Source organism: Microcaecilia unicolor, chromosome 7 (genome assembly GCF_901765095.1).
Source record: "Microcaecilia unicolor chromosome 7, aMicUni1.1, whole genome shotgun sequence".
Taxonomy (NCBI): Eukaryota; Metazoa; Chordata; class Amphibia; order Gymnophiona; family Siphonopidae; genus Microcaecilia; species Microcaecilia unicolor.
In genome coordinates, this window is record NC_044037.1 from 193437343 (window position 1) to 193456134 (window position 18792).

General features: G+C 40.4%; 1 protein-coding gene across 1 annotated transcript in view; it reads left to right on the forward strand.

The window, feature by feature from the left end:
• ANKAR (ankyrin and armadillo repeat containing) overlaps nt 1-18792 on the forward strand; it is a 210743-nt gene that overhangs the window by 105465 nt on the left and 86486 nt on the right. The window contains exons 13-17 of the mRNA XM_030210379.1: nt 2680-2921; nt 7980-8133; nt 8291-8452; nt 9610-9716; nt 15589-15711. Coding sequence (XP_030066239.1) covers nt 2680-2921; nt 7980-8133; nt 8291-8452; nt 9610-9716; nt 15589-15711 — 788 coding nt within the window. The remainder of the gene's footprint in view (nt 1-2679; nt 2922-7979; nt 8134-8290; nt 8453-9609; nt 9717-15588; nt 15712-18792) is intronic.

An 18792-nucleotide genomic window follows, 5' to 3' on the forward strand; every position in this document is an offset into this window, starting at 1 on the left:
TAGGCCGCAGAGACCTTTGAAAATTAAGGTCAGTAGCTTGAATTCAATTCTTGCTTTGCAGGGAAGCCAATGAAGTTTCTTGAGGAAAGAGTGGCATGATCAGTCCATCGACCTCCTCTGATTAGTTTGGCCACTGCATTTTGTACAATTTTGAAGTTTTCTGATTAGTTTGTCCTGAAGTCCTAGAAAAGCTATGTTTCAGTAGTCTAATGTAGATAGTACCAGTGCCTGCACGATGATTTGGAAATGTTTCACTTTATCTCCTACTGTTTGATTTAAGGGGCTGGGGCAGAGCCTTTGGCCTATAACAGTATGCCACTATTCCCCTAAGCACTATTCTGTACATTCATGACTATCTTGCATAGCGCATGCTTGCTAGGGTCATACATATGGCAGAGCTTGGATAGGACATAACTGCCTGTAACTTACAGAATACTATAAGTTGTATATGTCTCTGCCACATTTAGGCATCTCCACTATGGCTGGTGTAAATGTGAGCACCTAAATGCTTTTGTATATCATGTATGAGCATTTTATTCTGTCTTATTATTAATGGTATTCCTTTCCTTTTTATTTTATATTTTTGATTTTAATGTACACTGCCTAGATCCTTGTATTTGGAATATGCGGTCCATCAAGTCTTATTAAATATAAGCATAAACCAGATTATGCTAGTGTTCTATAACAGAACCTATGCAGCTAGAGGAATTATCCCGTGTGACTTTTATTTTTCAACTCTTCCACTTTGTGATGTATATATTGGCTTAACAATACTTGACTTTAGCTCTTCTCACATTCAAAAATGTATAAGATCACAGTATGATTTATTTAGTTTTTTGTACATTTTTTAAGTCTTTCCTTTAAGAAATTCCTGTTATTTGATAATGATACCTAGTTCATGCTGCCTGGTTGAGTTTGTTTTACTTGAACTCCCCTTCCTTCCTTTCTTTGCTCTTCTGTTTGCTCTGCCTTCAGTTTTATGTGTCAGTGGTTCTCTATCTTCTCCTTTGGAGATGCATGGGTTTTTGTATTCTGTTTTATATTCTGCCGATTCGTCTTGTCAACCACATTGAACTCAAATTTGGAGGACCATTTCTGCTATCTTCTGAGCCAGATAAAGCTAAGTAGGCTCTGTAATTTTGAAAATATTGTTTGAGTTTTGATTATTGTTTAAATATTTTTGGATGTGACACTGTATTAATTTTGGATTGAGTGCTAAGACAGAGAAGGTGTTTTTGAGCTGATGATTGATAAAGCCTGTAATGTATCTGAGGTTTTTTCCTTCCTGATATAAATAAGTTTATTTGTTATTTTAAGTTGCAGTTATGGACACAGCTATTGTGGGGTTCATTTTTTTTTTGTTTTGTTTAATGATAATAAAATACATTTTTGAAGAGTAATATACCTGCTGATGATTGATAAAACACAGGTGCAAGTTCACTAAAATCTGTAATATATGAGGCTTTTCCCTTCCTGATATAAATATTATGTTTGTTATTTTAAGCTGCATTTATGAACACAACTATTGTGGGGTTAATTTTTTTTTAATGATAATAAAGTACATTTTTGAAGAGTAATATACATGCATGGTTACAAGCAATGCTTTTTAATGCAATTGTATGTGTAAAATTTGCACACTCAGGCAACTGAATATCCAATTATTTGGATTCAACCCAATCTACCCAAGCAAGTACCAACAAATATTTTTAAAATATATCCCTCAAATCAGTTCAAATTATCCTCCAAGAACCAGGTGGTATAACATCAGTCTCAACAAGCCAAATCGAAATATTCATTTACAACAAAACTTCATGAACTGCTTTTTCATTCATAGCCTCTGACAAGCATTACTGTAATCTATAGTCTTGATGATATATAGTCATTATTGAACAAGAAGTAGAGCCCCTTGAGGGGGCATGTTGTCAATTTACAAGGTAAATAACGTGCATTTAATTTGTTATGTTTCATTGTTAGAGCAGCTATATCAAGCTATACATTGTCAAGCTTTAGTTAGAGGCTGACCAAAACCAGTGGTTTTTCTTCCGTCCAAAACTGAATTCACAGCCAAAATCCACTGCTTGGTTTTGATCAGAACCGAAACTGAAACTGTGACCCCTCCCCTGACAGAAAACCTGTTCCTCCCCTCCCCTCCGGCCACCCACCAGCTCCTTCCCCAGTAGCCCCCCCCCCCCCCAGGCCTACCTTCTAAAAGTCCTGGTAATCTAGTAGCCTCTTTGGGGCAGGAGCATCCCAAGTTTCTCCTGTTTCCACTGGCTGCTTTGTGAAAATGGCAGCTGCAACTTCCCATGGCAGCCTCACAAGACTGCCACGGGAAGTCGCATCTACCATTTTGGAATTGGGAATGGCATGAGCAGGAGCCAATGGAGGCAGGAGCAACTTGCAGAGTTGGTGAGCAACACGGGGGGGGGGGGGGGATAGGTTTTCTGTCAGGGGAAAAGCAGGCTTGGGGGACAGGACTATGGTTTCCATTTCTGCCGAAAATGCACAGGCATTTTTGGCAAAAACCCAAACCTCGATTTCGGGTCAGTTTCATTGTCAAAACCAAAATTCAGTTAGCCTGATACTTATATAGTAAAGTTGTGGACCTCATTTTTACTTTGCGAAAATCTTTTGTGGTCTATTGTGTTCATTTTGGTTGAATTCTTATTTCATTCAAAGATGTTCTAGTAGGCACCGCTTCAGCTGCAATTGCAGCACTTGCTCATGGAAACCAGGAGACCCAGGAAGCAATAGTAAATGAAGATGCAATTTCTTATCTTGTGCGCATCATCTGTGGAAGGAAAATCAATATCCAGCTGAAAGCAGCCATGGCCATGGAGGCATTGGCAGATAATAATGCTCATGTTCAGAAGAAATTTCTGGAGAAGGCAGTAGCAAAACATCTTCTAAAGCTCTTGAAGGCAAGAACCCCTTTCTCTTATGTAAACTTGTTGGTCATTGTAGATAACGTACACCGTTAAGTTGTGGTCATAAATAAGTCTTAAGGTTTCACACTTTATTGTAGTGCCAACCCATTTATGATAAGTATCCATATGGAACTTGAATTTCTAGAGAGAGTTTGTAAAAAACATACGGCCCAATATTAAACTGCATTTATCCGGATAGGAACAGCTCATATCAGAGTAAATACCGCTCACTGGGGCCAGCCACTGATTTTCAGTGAAATTACCACTGAAAATCATTACTGATTGCTCCAGTGCTATCCGGATAGCATCAGGATGGTCCATAGGCAGAGCTGGAACTTATCCAGACCTCTGATAGTCAGTGCTTATACCCAACTATAGGCATAACATAGTTCAGCAAATTAGCTGTCATAACTTACCCCATAAGTTAGCCAAACTCAGGTGAGTTCCAGCAGTCAGCTTAAACAGTACCAGTATCTGGGTATGGCTTAGCACAGAAATCCAAGTATAACTTTAAAAGCTTCAGTTAAAGGAAACAAGGCATAGACTGCAATGGGAACATGATTCAGGTGTCATATATATACAGGAGGATTGGGACTCCATTGAAAAATCACAGGCGAAAGTAGCTATCGCCTTAACTGTTGGTTTCCTCAGTCCTCTGCATTATGTTGGAGAGGGTGTGGCGACGGTTTTCTGGAAATCTATTATCTTTCAGATACGGTGGATAACGGGCCTGAGGGTTCCTTGGGATCCTGGGATTTTCCTGTTGAATAAAGAGATTCTGGGACTTTGGAAATATCAAACACTTTTGATTCGTCATCTGGTACATATAACCAAGCTTACCTTGGCAGCTGCTTGGAAGACACTAGGAATTACAACTAATAGCTGTTAGCTTCTCTAGTTTATATACTGTGTACAACTAGGACTTCCATTTTGCTATGAGAGGAACCCCTAGGGCCCTGTTTACTAAGCCTCACTGTAGTCGTGGTTTTTAGGCACGCCTACAGTGCCTGTAGGCGTGCTTTTTATATTTCAATGGGTGTCTCTAGTGTTAGTGCGCGCTAATTTTTAGCTTAGTAAACAGGACCCTAGGGGTTCCTATCATAGCAAAATGGAAGTCTTGGCTGTACACAGTATATAAACTGGAGGAGTTAACAGCTATTAGGCGTAATTCCTTTAAAACCTGGGTAAAAATTTGGGGTCTGTACGTAATTTGAATTTTGTAAGTGAGTGAGGCACGGTTTGGCTTTTCTTGTATTGTTCTATTTTTGGATTCCAATCATTGGCTTATATCTCCTCTTTGCGATCCCTTTTCCTCCTTCGTGTCCCCTTTTCTTTTCTTCCTTTCTTCCTTTTTTCCTCCCTTTTGAATAGTTTTATAAAATCAAAAACATTAGAGGTTTATTGTACTTTGAGCGAATGTTATTTTTCTTTTGCTTACTGTATTTCTTTTGCTCAGTTCTAAAGATCTCATTTTAAATTTAAAAAAATAAAAAAAAAGCTTCAGTCAACATTTGAAAGCAACACCAACCATGGAATTTAACTATTAGGGGGATAAATGTCTACTTGGTTTGTCCATGTGTGCCTTCTGGTCTACTGCCTCAGATCCTACTTGATCTGTGGTCTTCCTTCTCATCCCCTCCTCCTTTCCTTGCCACTAAGATCCCATGGAGGGGCATTTTTGAAAGGGACATCCATGTTTCGATTTGGACATCCTTGCAAAACGTCCCCATCCAGTGCCGGGAAAACGCATATTTTCGAAACAAGATGAACGTCCATCTTTTGTTTCGACAATACCGTCAGGGACGTCCAAATCCTTAAATTTGGTCGTCCTTAGAGATGGACATCCCCAGACTTGGTCGTTTCTGATTTTCAATTATTTTCGAAACCAAGGACGTCCATGTCAGAAACAACCAAATGCAAGCCATTTGGTCATGAGAGGAGCCAGCATTTTTTAGTGCACTGGTCCCCCTGACAAGCCAGGTCACCAACCAGGCACCCTAGGGGGCACTGCAGTGGACTTCATAAATTGTTCCCCGGTACATAGCTCCCTTACCTGGTGTGCTGGGCCCCCCAACCCCCCCCCCCCCAAAAAAAAACCCCACTCCCCACAACTCTACACCACTACCATAGTCCTTACGGGTGAAGGGGGCACCTAGATATGGGTACAGTGGGTTTCAGGTGGGTTTTGGAGGGCTCGTTGTTTCCTCCACAAATGTAACAGGTAGGGAGGGTGGGCCTGTCTGAAGTGCACTCACCCACTAAAACTGCTCCAGGGACCTGCATACTGCTGTCATGGACCTGAGTATGACATCTGAGGCTGGCTTAGAGGCTGGCACAAAATATTTTGAAAGATGGTTTTTGAGGGTGGGATGGGGTTAGTGACCACTGGGGGAGTAATGGGAGGTCATCTACGATTCTCTCCGGTGGTCATCAGGTCAGTTCAGACATCTTTTTGTGCCTTAGTCGTAAGAAAAACAGGTCCGGGTGAAAATGTCTAAGTATTCATCAGGTACATCCTTCTTTTTTTCGATTATAGGTCAAGGACGCCCAAGTGTTAGGCATGCTCAAGTCCTGCCTTCGCTACCCCTCCAACACTCCCCCTTGAACTTTGGCCATCCCTGCGACGGAGTGCAGTTGGGGACGCCCAAAATCAGCTATCGATTATACCAATTTGGACGACCCTGGGAGAAGGACGTCCATCTTCCAATTTATGCCGAAAGATGGGCGTTCTTCTCTTTCGAAAATGAGCCCAATAGTATCTCTCCCCAAAATGCTTGAACTCTGTCATTGTAGTGACCCATTTATAACATATCTTCCTTTTTTCCTTCCTGCTAGAAAGAATAGGGACCATTTTATAAAAGTAGGCTGAGCACAAAGGGGTAAATTCTATACTTGTCAGCTAAATAACCACAAATTCTATATCGGATATTACATGCGTAATCACTGTTATAGAATACTAGAGTAAGTTGGCATTTTACACACCAACTTTTAGGCACAGGCACTTATGTCATGTCAATGGCTAGCATAAATGTCCACAGTTAAATGTTGCAGTTGTGCATGTAACTGATATGATTCTAGAAGCTTAGCTCGTAAATGTTTGACATGTCCTTAATCTACCCATTCCCCTCTTATGCGCAAGACCCCTTGCAGTTACATGCTATAGATTTTGAGCACTACATTATAGAATAGCAATAAAGTACAGTTACACGCATAACTGCAAATTAGTGCCAATTAGCACCAATTAACGCCAGTTATCACCAGTGGAGGAGTGGCCTAATGGTTAGTGTAGCGGGTTGCAGACCTAGGGAAACCAGGCTTGATTCCCACTGCTGCCTAATGGTCATCAGTAGGCTACTACTAGTACTACTTATCATTTCTATAGCACTGCTAGACGTACACAGCGCTGTGACACAACAGTGGGTTTTAAGCCTGTAAAACACTTGAAGTGTATTCCTCTAGTTTGGCCAGCAGGTGGTGCATGTATATATTTAAAGCTGTTAACAGAGGACTGTTCCCTCTTTAGTTAACACAGATAAGAGGTAACCTGCAGTGATGTGGCCAGCTATTTTTTTTAACTTGTTGTTCTGAGCTCTCATTGACCCAGAAGCTTAAAATTCAACTAGGATGTACTGGCTTTTTCTCCAGTCTCAGTTTGGAAGTAGAGAGATAAAGACCTCTTTACTGCTGTTTTGTTCTATCTGTTTTTATGGTTCACTGTTCAATATTTTTATGACAATAAACATTTTTGTGTTTATTGCTTCTGCTTGTCTGAACCGACTAAGAATCCTGGTGGTTTGTGTAATGGGTCTGTGAGTGCTTTCTGGGAACTGTGGGACCACTGGGAGTGTGACCCCCAGTAACCTAGAAATCACTGGGGATAATTTGAGAGCAGGAGACTCACCCAGAGGCGTTTGGGACCCAGTTGGTGGGAGGAGGGTGCTAGTGTAGAGCACAAGCAGAAGGTGCAGGCGGACCTAAGCTGTCATGGGGATAGACCCTCTAAGTGGCTGCGGGGGTAGCCCAAGCGGGTGGCTAGGCGTTTTGTCACAGACTTTGTCCTTCTTTTTTTCATTTTGTGACAACACATACACTTGCAAACTGTAGAGCTGATTTTAGAAACCTTTTTTTTACAAAAGTACTTCAATTTCTGTGTTGCCTTTATAAAAGTTTGATTGGGCAGAATAGCCTTGAAGTAATATAATAGCCTTTCTATTTGTGTTAAGAACTATTTTACCCTGAGGCAGAGCACTGTTTGAAACATGATCTTGTCAGTGGCTCCTGTTCTGGTGATTATTTGAACGAAAGCTAAGTAATGTTTTCTTTCTATTTTTGTACATATGGATACATTTTTAGTGCATTGAAAATTATTGAAAAACACAGTGGACCCATAATTACAATTACTGGCAATAGTGGAGGCTATGGTGGTTGCTATTTCTGAATGCCAGTGGTATGAAGGTCCTAAAAGAAAACATGCAATGTACATGAAATTTAGCATTTTTTGAAAACACTTCAATTGAGGAAAGGTACAACTTACATGACATAAAGGCAATCATACAAAAATCACTGCATTAAAACCAAAACATAGTTTAAAAACTCAGAATTTCCAAAATGAAGGGAAACAAAACCCCAGAGGGGACAGCTCTTTACGTTATTACATTTAAAGCAAACACACATCATGCTTCTTCCAAATCATGCCTTGAGTTTGCTTCATTAATTCGTTGCCGGAGAACGTGGTGAAGGCGGTTAGCTTAGCAGAGTTTAAAAGGGGTTAGATGGTTTCTTAAAGGACAAGTCCATAAACCACTAATAAATGGACTTGGGAAAAATCCACAATTCCAGGAATAACATGTATAGAATGTTTGTACATTTGGGAAGCTCGCCAGGTGCCCTTGGCATGGATTGGCCGCTGTCGTGGACAGGATGCTTTGCTCAATGGACCTTTGGTCTTTTCCCAGTGTGGCATTACTTACGGTATATGCCATCTGTGAGGCTGAAGTATTTGTAAATAACATGCTTGCTGTTTGTCTTAACTATTCTGTTTCCTGTTCAAAGGTTTTCCAGTTGGAAGTGAAGGAACAATGTGCCAAAACTTTGTGGGCCCTGGCAGGACAAAAAGTGAAGCAGCAGAAATACATGGCAGAGCAGATTGGTTACAACTCTATTGTTGATATGCTTTTGTTACCATCTGATATAATGCAATATGTTGGTAAGCTGCTTTTATAGTTTTATCTTTATATATATTTAGAAAAATACTGCTGCAGACTGACTTTGAAGAAATGATCTATAGATGTCTTACAGCCTTTCCGTTTTATTTATTTATATAAGTATGCATTATTTTTCTTCCTGGGTGTTTTTTATGGAAGGAGGTCAAGCAGTGATAGCTCTAAGCAAAGACAGCAAGCATCATCAAGATAAAATATGTGAGGAGAATGGCATAGCTCCTCTGGTTCGACTCATGCGAAGTTCCAAGATAGCAGTGAAAACTCTCCTGTGTGTCATCAGAGCCTTAGGAACCATCTGTCTTGGTCTGTAAAATTTTTTGTTGTACTTATCAAGTAATACATGGTTTGGACTAGGAGTGCATATACTGTGTGCCCTTGTAAACAGTGTAGTAAAACCTGAATAAAATGATTCAGGATTTAAATATGATAGCTCAGTAAAGTTTTTTTTTAATGTAATAAAAAGTACTGTAGCTCAGTAATGGAGGAAATTATCAATGTGGGTTAATGTTAAGGATTGGTTATTTTATCACAAGTCATACTGTTTTAACACAGGGTCTCATTGCATAAAATGAGACCCTGTGCTAAAATGTCATGACTTGTAGTAAAATAACCCATCTTAACGGTAGCCCCTTTTGATCCCCCCCCCCCCCCCCCACACACACACACAATATTATGATAGAACATGCAGTATAAACGGACTGTTAGATTTAGTTTATTCAGATTCAATTATACTCTTGGTGTAGCTTAAAAAGACATAGAGGTCCTATGGCTGCCCCACCAGAGCAGGTCATATACCCGGCTCTATACTCCTATCTCTATGAGGCCAAAGGAAAGAAATCCTCACACACACACCAGTAATAATATATATTTCACAACTCCAATGCCGAGTACCACCTGGTCTCCACTCTCTCCTCCATCGTTCCTCAGCAGCACTTATGGTAACACAAAAAGCCAAAGCAAGCTCTCCATCCTCTCACAGGAAATAGTTTCAATATGGGAAACATGGTTAAAATAAACAAGGTTCTTATCTGGGAGAGCCAGAAATGAATATTTAAAAGTAACCTATAGAAGGTAGGATTGTAGGTGAGGCTTGAATAGGGCCAGAGAGGGAGCATTATGAGCTTCTCAGGAAGGCTGTTCAGGCACAACAAGGTGGAAAACATGGAACTGGGAGTTAGTGATGGAGGAATAAAGCCCAGAATCTAAAACCTAAATAAAATGTATTCCTGATTACCAATTTCCAACATCATTATTTTTCACCAATATTAGGAATCAACTAAAGTTCCATTCATAAGACTTAACCTCGTGTCATGTAAGAAATATAATTATACCCAGATATGTATTGTTTTCTACAGACTATAGTTTGATGACACTTTGTATCAACTATACCCTGGGAATTTTATATACTTTTGTACTTACAAATTTCACGAAACAAATATTGACTCTGTAGATTGTTACAGGTGTGGCCCATACAAACAATTCCAACAGTCAAGAAAAAATAGCAGAGGAAGGAGGTTTACCAACTCTCATGCAGCTCCTTAGAGCTCATAACTCTCTTCAGATAAAGGTATGAAGTAATAACATGTTTTTGTTATTCTGCATCTGTACAGACTTACAAGTAAGATCGTACTAACTCCCAGAGGGCTGCCAATGGTCAGGTACCAGATGAAAGAGGTTTACTCATTTTCATGCAGCTTCTTAGAACTCATAATTCTCTTCAGATTAAGGTTTGACGTAATGACTTGTTTTTGTTATTCTGTATCTATAGGGAGTTACAACTAAGTTCATACTAAATCCTTGATCTTCACTTCCAGTCCTTGAGGACTGCCAATGGTCAGGTTTTCAGGATATCCCTAATGAATAAACATACTATATCAATTGTTGATGACAATACTACAAAAATTTTTAATACCATCAAAACCTTTAATCTTTCTTCTTTATTCAATTCAATACATGAACTATAATTCTAATCACAAATTGACCCTTCTAAGACCATTTAAAAAAACCCTGGGATTATCATCTATTGACTCTGTGTGCTATTCATAGCAACAACATACAATAAGTAAAAACACTATTACGTCATATTTGTATCCTAACGCTCATTGATTATGTATTCTTTTCCATCTGTTTCCCGAGGCTAACCCTGTTTCATACTCATAATGAATGTGCATGAGACAGATTTGTATGCCTTCTACCTGTTATGCACATTTCTTATAATATTCTGAAAAACTGAATTCTTGGCAGCCCTTGAGGACTGGGAGGGAATACCAATGCACAAAGGGGTCGATATTCAAAGCGATTTAACTGGACATTCCTGGATGGTTAAGTTGTTTGTTCAGGGCTATCCACTGACATTCAGTGGCACTTAGCCAGTTACTCCCAGATTCTATATAGCACGCCTAGCATTCCGCACCAAAATCCAAGCGGATTCTATAACAACATGCGTAACTTAATTGGCTTAACAAGCCAATCAGCGTTAACAGCACTTAAGCAATAATGAGCACTAATTGACAATACTTAGAATTTACACGCACAAATCACTAAGCATATTCTGCAATGCAGAACACCTAAATTTGAATGCACACAGGCAAAAGGGGTGTGGTTATACGCGTGGAAATGGGTGCTTTGTGGGCATTCTAAAATTTACTCACATAGTTATAAAATATCGCTCAGTGCGCCTAAATCTACATGCTGGCATTTACGCCATGTTTTCATTGGTATAAATGGACATGTAGTTTTAGGCGCTGGGATATCTACTCAGCATATTCCATATACCACGCCTAAATCTAGGCAGCACTTATAGAATACGCTTAGGTGGAAATGTTTTCCACACAGATTTTTTAGGCACCATATATAGAATCTCCCCCTTAGTGCTGCAGAATATCACCACAGGACGCAGTTGGCACTTATGTGGTTAAGTGCCAATATTCAGCACTTGACTTCCTAAGTTTAGCAGTCTGTACATAAAGACCACCCCCCCCCCCCCCCCAGGTGACTCATATTAAAAATCTGAGCTAGCTTGTGTGAGGGGGGAAATCACTATAAAGAGGTACCCATCCCCTTAAGCGTATAAACTGATCGTAGATCTTACCAAGTTCTGGAGTTTTTCTTCTCTGGATGGAGTAAAACAAGAAACAGAGGTGGTGTTGCATGCTTTGGAGCTCAAACACAGCCAACAGGCAGCTAAAGGCAAAACCTGAGTGAGTTTCTTTAATCCATACCAGTGGAACTCACAGGGAGTTGCTGGACTCACTCTGCTTCAACCAGCAGTGATTTCCAAGTAGGCTATTTTTGAACTTTTGGGTGCGGCTGGTGCAACTGGATTATGTCACTTGATAGTTGGAAGCAGAAGGTTGAGAGTGAACCAAGGTAGAGTCTAGAGGTGGTGAAACTGGTCTACAGCAATCTATAGATTTTACCTCTTGATTCCCAAGAACTCCTGCAATCAGGATTTCCTCAATAGAAAGCTGAAAGGACAGGAAAAGTATTTGCTTTCCTGGCAGATAAAGGCTCCTCTGGGTCCAAAGTTGAGTACCCACCCTGCCTGATGCCAGGGGGATTTCCAAAGGAAAAATCCCTACCATTAACCAGAGGTAAGCTGTACAAATTTCACTCAGTAGCACATAGTAGGAGGGAATTGAGTTTGGGGACCAATCATCAGGAATGGATACAGTACCTGGAGAGCTCTGAAAAGATTGTTTCTACTTCTAGCACAGTACATACAGATCACATGGTTGTGAAGTTTCTCCCCCCCCCCCCCCCCCCCCCCCCCCCCCCCCCCCCCCCCCCCCCCCCCCCCCCCCCCCCCCAAAAAAAAAAAAGTATTTATCCACCATTAGAGCACTCAAGGAACTGCATAGAAGAACTGAAATTTCCCAAAAATTCACTATGGCCACCAATTGGATAGCACAACCCCTGCTGATGGTTTTCTGTGTTTTGTCTGTTATTTTTTTTTCAGCCCCTTTTGACTGCTATCTCTTTGTAGCTTGGTAATTTGGCATAGAACAGCAGTGCAACCCCTGTATTAGTGCTGCAAGGCCAGAGTTCCTTTATGTTTAAAACTAATTTGAATGCTTTATGCTAATGTCTGCTTAATGATCAACCTGATTGTATTCTTGTAAATATAAATACCTTTGTCTGCTACTTTAAACATAAAGCACAAAGAGGCAGGGCAATATAGGGAGTCCACAAGACCAAAAATACAGCTTGCCACTCAAACATAAAGGTATCCTTTTACTAAGGCATGCTAGAAAGTGGCTGGTGCTGCAATTAGCATTTGGGTTTTTCTGTGCACTCTGGCCACTTTCTAGAGCAGCTGAAAAATGGCCGTGGTCAGCTCTTTTTAAAAATGGCCACACACTAATTTCAGAGAACTGAAAAACAGCCAAACACAATCCAAAGGGTTGTGTGGAATGAATGTAAAGAAATGAGGAAAGTGGGGAAAAACCCTCAGAAACCAAGGCTTCTGCCAAGGTCTAATCAACAAGACACTATTATCTATAAAAGACTTTGTGCCCGTGATCAAGTTTCTTTCATGGGGTAAATATTCCCTACTCCACTCATTCAAAAATGCCCATACAGGAGCATCATGCAAAATTGCCCATAATAGAGTACAAATATTAAAGATAACTGAGTTACAAAAACTGTTCAAGCTACAGCATGGCATGCATCAACTTAGATCAATAAGTGCTGGCTTGACAACCCCACAGTTCAACTGAGTTACCCTGTCAGTTGTAAGACAAGTTTAGTCAACTTGAGATCGATACCCCTGTCAGTATGATCCAACTGAGTGGTTCCTGATGGAAGCCCTGTTATGGGTGAAACGAATCGGGCCCTGTAGAAAATCTAACAGTTGAACTGTGGGGTTGTCAAGCCAGCATTTATTGAGCTAAGTTGAAAGAAACTTGATCACGGGCACAAAGTCTTTTATAGATAACTAGTAAAAAAAGGCCCGTTTCTGTTTGAAAGGAAACGGGCGCTAGCAAAGTTTTCCTCTGAGTGTGTATGTTTGAGAGAGAGTATGTGTGAGAGAGGCTTCTGTTCCTGCTGCTGTGCATTCCCCGTGTTTTGCTGATTCACTGCTCCCTGTATCATGGCTCCGCCCCTCTCCCTTCTACTGGCCAATCTGGTGTGGGTTGTATGACATCACTATTATCTACTACATGAGGGACACCACATCCAGCGGAAACAATTGTTCCAGGCAGACTCAGAATGTTGGAGTTGAGAATTATTATATAGGATAGTTTCTTGTTGATTAGACCTTGGCAGAAGCCTTGGTTTCTGAGGGTATTTCCCACTTTCCTCATTTCTTTACATTCATTCCACACAACCCTTTGGATTGTGTTTGGCTGTTTTTCAGTTCTCTGGAGTATTAGATTACCTGTTTAGGATTAACAGCCCATACTGTTTTTTCACCATAAGATAGATTCCCACACACTAATTTCCCCATTAGCGCATGGCCATTACCACTGAGAGCTCTTACCACCACCTGTTTAGGCGACGGTAAGGGCTCCCAAGCTACTCCTGTGGTAATGGGGTAGCGTGCCCACACTACAATGTTAACACAGGCATGCCTAATCTCTACCCCAGACATGACTCCTACAGCAAAAAATAAAAATATTTCTTTTACTGCGGGAGTAGCGCATACTGCAGCCCAAACAATTGCAAGTCACTTTAGCACGTCCCGCGGTAGTGCATTTTACTGCGCAATAGGCCCACGTTGGGCCTACCGAGCCTTAGTAAAAGGGCCTCCAAGTCTCTAAATAATAAATTATCATATCAATAAAAATAGATGCATCAAAAATGTATAAATCAATAAATGCACAATTATTATTAAAAAAATTGAAATTAATGTTAGAGGCAAATATAGATACATTATACATCTCTCATTTTCAAATAAATTTATCCAGATGGTGCAAACTGATGAATCTCAAGACAATATAAAAACTGATATCATTTCATACTGGAAACATGGGTACAGTACTTACAAAATGATGACTTCCATAAACATGACTCTATCTAGAGGATGTTCGTCGAAACACAGTGCTTTACTGAAAAATTGGCTTAATAAATAAACGAATATGTCATAAATATATCCCTCACTCTTACAGTCAGTGCTTAGTTTCCAGCCAAACGGCAAAAACACTTTGAGGCCATTTTGCCAAGCAGCGTTAAAATGTGGCGCGAGGCCACTTCTTACTGTAGTGGGTAAAAGGGTTGTTTTTCAAGAGTCAAAAATGGCCATGCACTACTTAGAAAATTGGCATGCAGCCATTTACTTCTGGATCCTTTACCGCCTCCTAGAAAATCGGTAAGGCCAATTTGCCACACACTACACCTGCAGTAGCCCTACTACTGGTTAGTAAAAGGGCCCCTTTAAAAATTAGGGCCCTGTTTACTAAGCAGCGTTATAGTTGTGTTAACATTTTTATGCCTACAACTACTATTACTTATCATTTCTAAAGCGCTACTAGACATACACAGCGCTGTACACTTGAACATGAAGAGACAGTCCCTCCTCGACAGAGCTTACAATCTAATTAGGACAGACAAACAGGACAAACAATATCCCTATAGGCACCTACATGGTTAGCCTATAGCCTACATGGTTAGCCTATAGGCGCCAACAATATCCCTATAGGTGTCTACATCATTAGCGCACGCACTAAGTGTAGATGTGCTAAAAATAACTAACGCACCTTAGTAAACAGGCCTCTTAGCATCTTTTTTCCAGGCATTAGGCAATGGCATTAGAAATCTAGTCGTGACAGCTGCATATAGCCTATTACTTAAGCAAAAGATGTCTGGTATTAGTAAACAACACCAATAGATACAGTATAAAAAGTGTCTTCAATAAATAAAGAAACACTACTTTAATCACCAATTCTCTCATTTTGTCTACATTAAAAAAAAAAAACCTTAGAGATCCTTCAATCATCACTGTGAAGTAAAAATGATTTTTGGAATTACAGCCAATACAAAATCTAAAAGTGTATGGTAATAAATTAAAAACCATTACTCACAAAAAACTTAGAGGTCCTTTGTAAATACCTTTGTATTATATTTTATACATTACAGTTAACAAGTATATGCCAGTAAAGCTGTACGTTGTTTAACATGTTCTCTGTTAAAGTCTGGGGTACTAGGGGGATTTATCACAGAACTCAGGGAGCAACTGTCTGTTTTGAAACCAACCATCTATACTTTAGCAGGCACATGTCCCAGAACCCTGATTTCCGATACTACAGGGCTCTTCCCCTCAAACCAAACTCCAGAAACCTGAAGGTATATGGGACCAGTCCCCTGCAGGGTGAATAGGGTGAGCCCTGGGGTAAATTTGCGTAAGTATGGAATAAGAGCAGATGTGCATTCAAACTCCAAGCTAGTAGGACTGATACCCTGGCTACACTTTCATATTATTTAAGATATATTTATTTTAGGTTGAAACAGCATGTACCTTGGCTTGTGTTGTCTTAATGAACCATCATCTACAGACTGAGCTACTCAAAAACGAAGGCTTTGATTACACGGATGTCCTTGAACTTCTTCAAGCACCTGATAAGGTAATGCTATTATTATTGTAAAAGCAACAAATCACTGAACTAAGTATTATTACATCTCTTCAGTGTATAGTAACTTGAATGAGTACATACATGCACAAATTTGTAAATTCATACTTTGTAGAACCTTTTTATTATACTAATACATCTACAAATATTGAAGTATATATTCAAATGCATGTTTAATTAAATCTTTAGTTATCAAATAAAATTCATATATAATACAATTTTAAGTAATCAATGGAATTTCACATTTTTATTTAGCATCTAGATTTAGTTATACCCACCAAAAATCTGATAACCCCTACTCTAACTCTTTTACCATGAACTTGCAGTGTTCAGTTATAAAGTTATTGTGGAAAACAAGTCTTGTGAGGGTGTACAGTTGTGGGCTCATTTTTGAAAGAGAAAGGCGCCCATCTTTCAACACAAATTGGGAGATGGGCGTCCTTCTCCCAGGGTCGCCCAAATTGGCATAATCGAAAGCCGATTTTGGGTGCCCTCAACTGCTTTCTGTCACGGGAATGACCAGTTCCCGGGGGCGTGTCAGAAGCGTAGCGAAGGCAGGACTGGGGTGTGCTTAACACATGGGCGTCCTCAGCTGATAATGGAAAAAAGAAGGGCCAACTTTACTTGGTCCATTTTTTCTTGCGACCAAGCCTCAAAAAGGTGCCCGAACTGACCAAATGACCACCAGAGGGAATTGGGGATGACCTCCCCTTATTCCCCCAGTGGTCACTAACCCCCTCCCACCCTAAAAAAAACTTCAAAAATATTTTTTGCCAGCCTCAAATATCATACCCAGCTCCATGACAGCAATATGCAGGTCCCTTGAGCAGCAATTTTACTCTGTACTGCAGAGCACTTCAAGCAGGCGGACCCAGGCCCATCCCCCCCCCTACTTGTTAAACTTAAGTTGGTAAATGTGAGCCCTCCAAAACTCACCACAAACCCACTGTACCCACATGTAGGTGCCCCCCTTCATCCCTAAAGGCTATGGTAGTGGTGTACAGTTGTGGGGAGTGGGTTTTGGGGGGCTCAGCACACAAGGTAAGGGAGCTATGCACCTGGGAGCAATTTCTGAAGTCCACTGCAGTGCCCCCTAGGGTGCCCAGTTGGTGTCCTGGCATGTCAGGGGGACCAGTGCACTACGAATGCTGGCTCCTCCCACGACCAAAGGGCTTGGATTTGGTAGTTTTTGAGATGGGCGTCCTCAGTTTCCATTATCGCCGAAAATCCGGGACGACCATCTCTAAGGTCGACCTAAATGTTGAGATTTGGGCATCTCCAACCGTATTATCAAAACGTAAAATGGCCGCCCATCTTGTTTCAATAATACAGGTTTCCCCGCCCCTTCGCGGGGACGTCCTGGGCGCCCCGTTCGATTATGGCCCCCCTCTTGGTTTACTAAGGGGCCCTTTCACTAAAGCATGGTAGGCCTACTGTGCACTAAAAGGGCACTCCATGATGCACTGAGGAATTGCGCAGTAGTTTCCCTGCTGAGCACGCTAATCCCTCACTGGAAAATATTTTTTTATTTTCCAGCACTGGAGATACGCCCATGGGCAGAGAGTAGGCATTCCTGCTAATCGGGTAGTGTGGGCACACTACCTGATTAGCATGGGAGTAGCACAGGAGCCCTTACTGTCTCCTAAATAGGTGGCAGTAAGGGCTCCCACATAATGACCACGCGCTAATGAGGAAATTTAGTATGTGAGCAAAAGCAAAAAAAAGCACTTCTTGAAAAAGACAGGTCCGCTAGATGCTTAAAAAAAGGAGACGCCAAAAAGCACAGGATCCAAATCTGGACCTGTTTGAAATGACTGCACTGTGAATCGTAGCCAAACGGTGGTGTAATTGCTGCCATTACTAAAAAAAAAAATATATGAAACCCTCTAAACTAAATTAGGAATTTTTCAAACTCGTATAACAATATTTAACACACAAAATGTTTGAAAATATCAAATGAGTGAGTCTCCCTCTGTGCAAGGAACTTCAAAATGCAGTAGGAGATTTGAGGTCCTTTGAGAAATTAAAGAATAACAGGAATTGCATTTTGAAGTTCCTTGCACAGAGGGAGACTCACTCATTTGATATTTTCAAACATTTTGTGTGTTAAAAAAAAATATGGCCATTACTAATAAAAAAAATATGATGATGCAGCCATTACTGCCAAACTAAAAGTGGTTGGAGCGCACGGCAAACCCATGTGCTGACACCAGCTCCAGCAACTTTTTAGAGCAGCTTGGTAAAAGGACCCCTAAATGAGCTTTGACTCCAATGACCCTGTTTACTAAGCTGCACTGTAGGTGCACTATCATTTTTAGCGCATGCTAATGATAGAGACACCCATAGGAATATATGGGTGTCTCTAGCATTAGCACTTGCTAAATTTTAGCATGCTAAAAATGCTAGCACACCTTAGTAAACAGGGCCCTAAATCACAAAATGGTAAATAATGTCTGTGTTCAGAAAGGTTGGTGCCTTAACAATTTTTTTAAACTTTATTGTTTATTGAAATTACAATTACCATCCATCAAATACAAATGAATGTGAAGCAAAAAAAACCCAAACACTCATTTAATCAAGGAAAATTTGTTTACCCACATAGTAAGTCTAATTTTCAACCACAAAGAAAAAGAGCGGGCCAAGTTCCAGGAAAATATAAAGGAACAATAAAAATCTCCTATCACAAAATACAGGCAGAAGTTCACTAGCTAAGATCAAGCGGGCAGTCTGGGCATATCTGTGCAAGATGCCAGATGCCAGAGTTGTACAGCAAACTTCTCTAGATATAATAAATTTTAACAATTGTTGAGAAACAAAGAACAAATATTGTTTTCTCTCAAAATTAACCAAACATTTACATGGAAACTTTAAATTAAACAAAGCCCTTACCCTAAGAGCCACAAGGTCTTTGTCTCTTCTGCGTTTTACGAGAAAATTCAGGAAAAATGTGAATCCTTGATCCCAAAAATTGTTCAATCATTTTACAATAATATAAACTCAAAACTATATTGCGATCAGGTTCACTAGCAAAACAGACTATCAAGGTAGTCCGTTCCGTTATTACCTCCAAGGAAT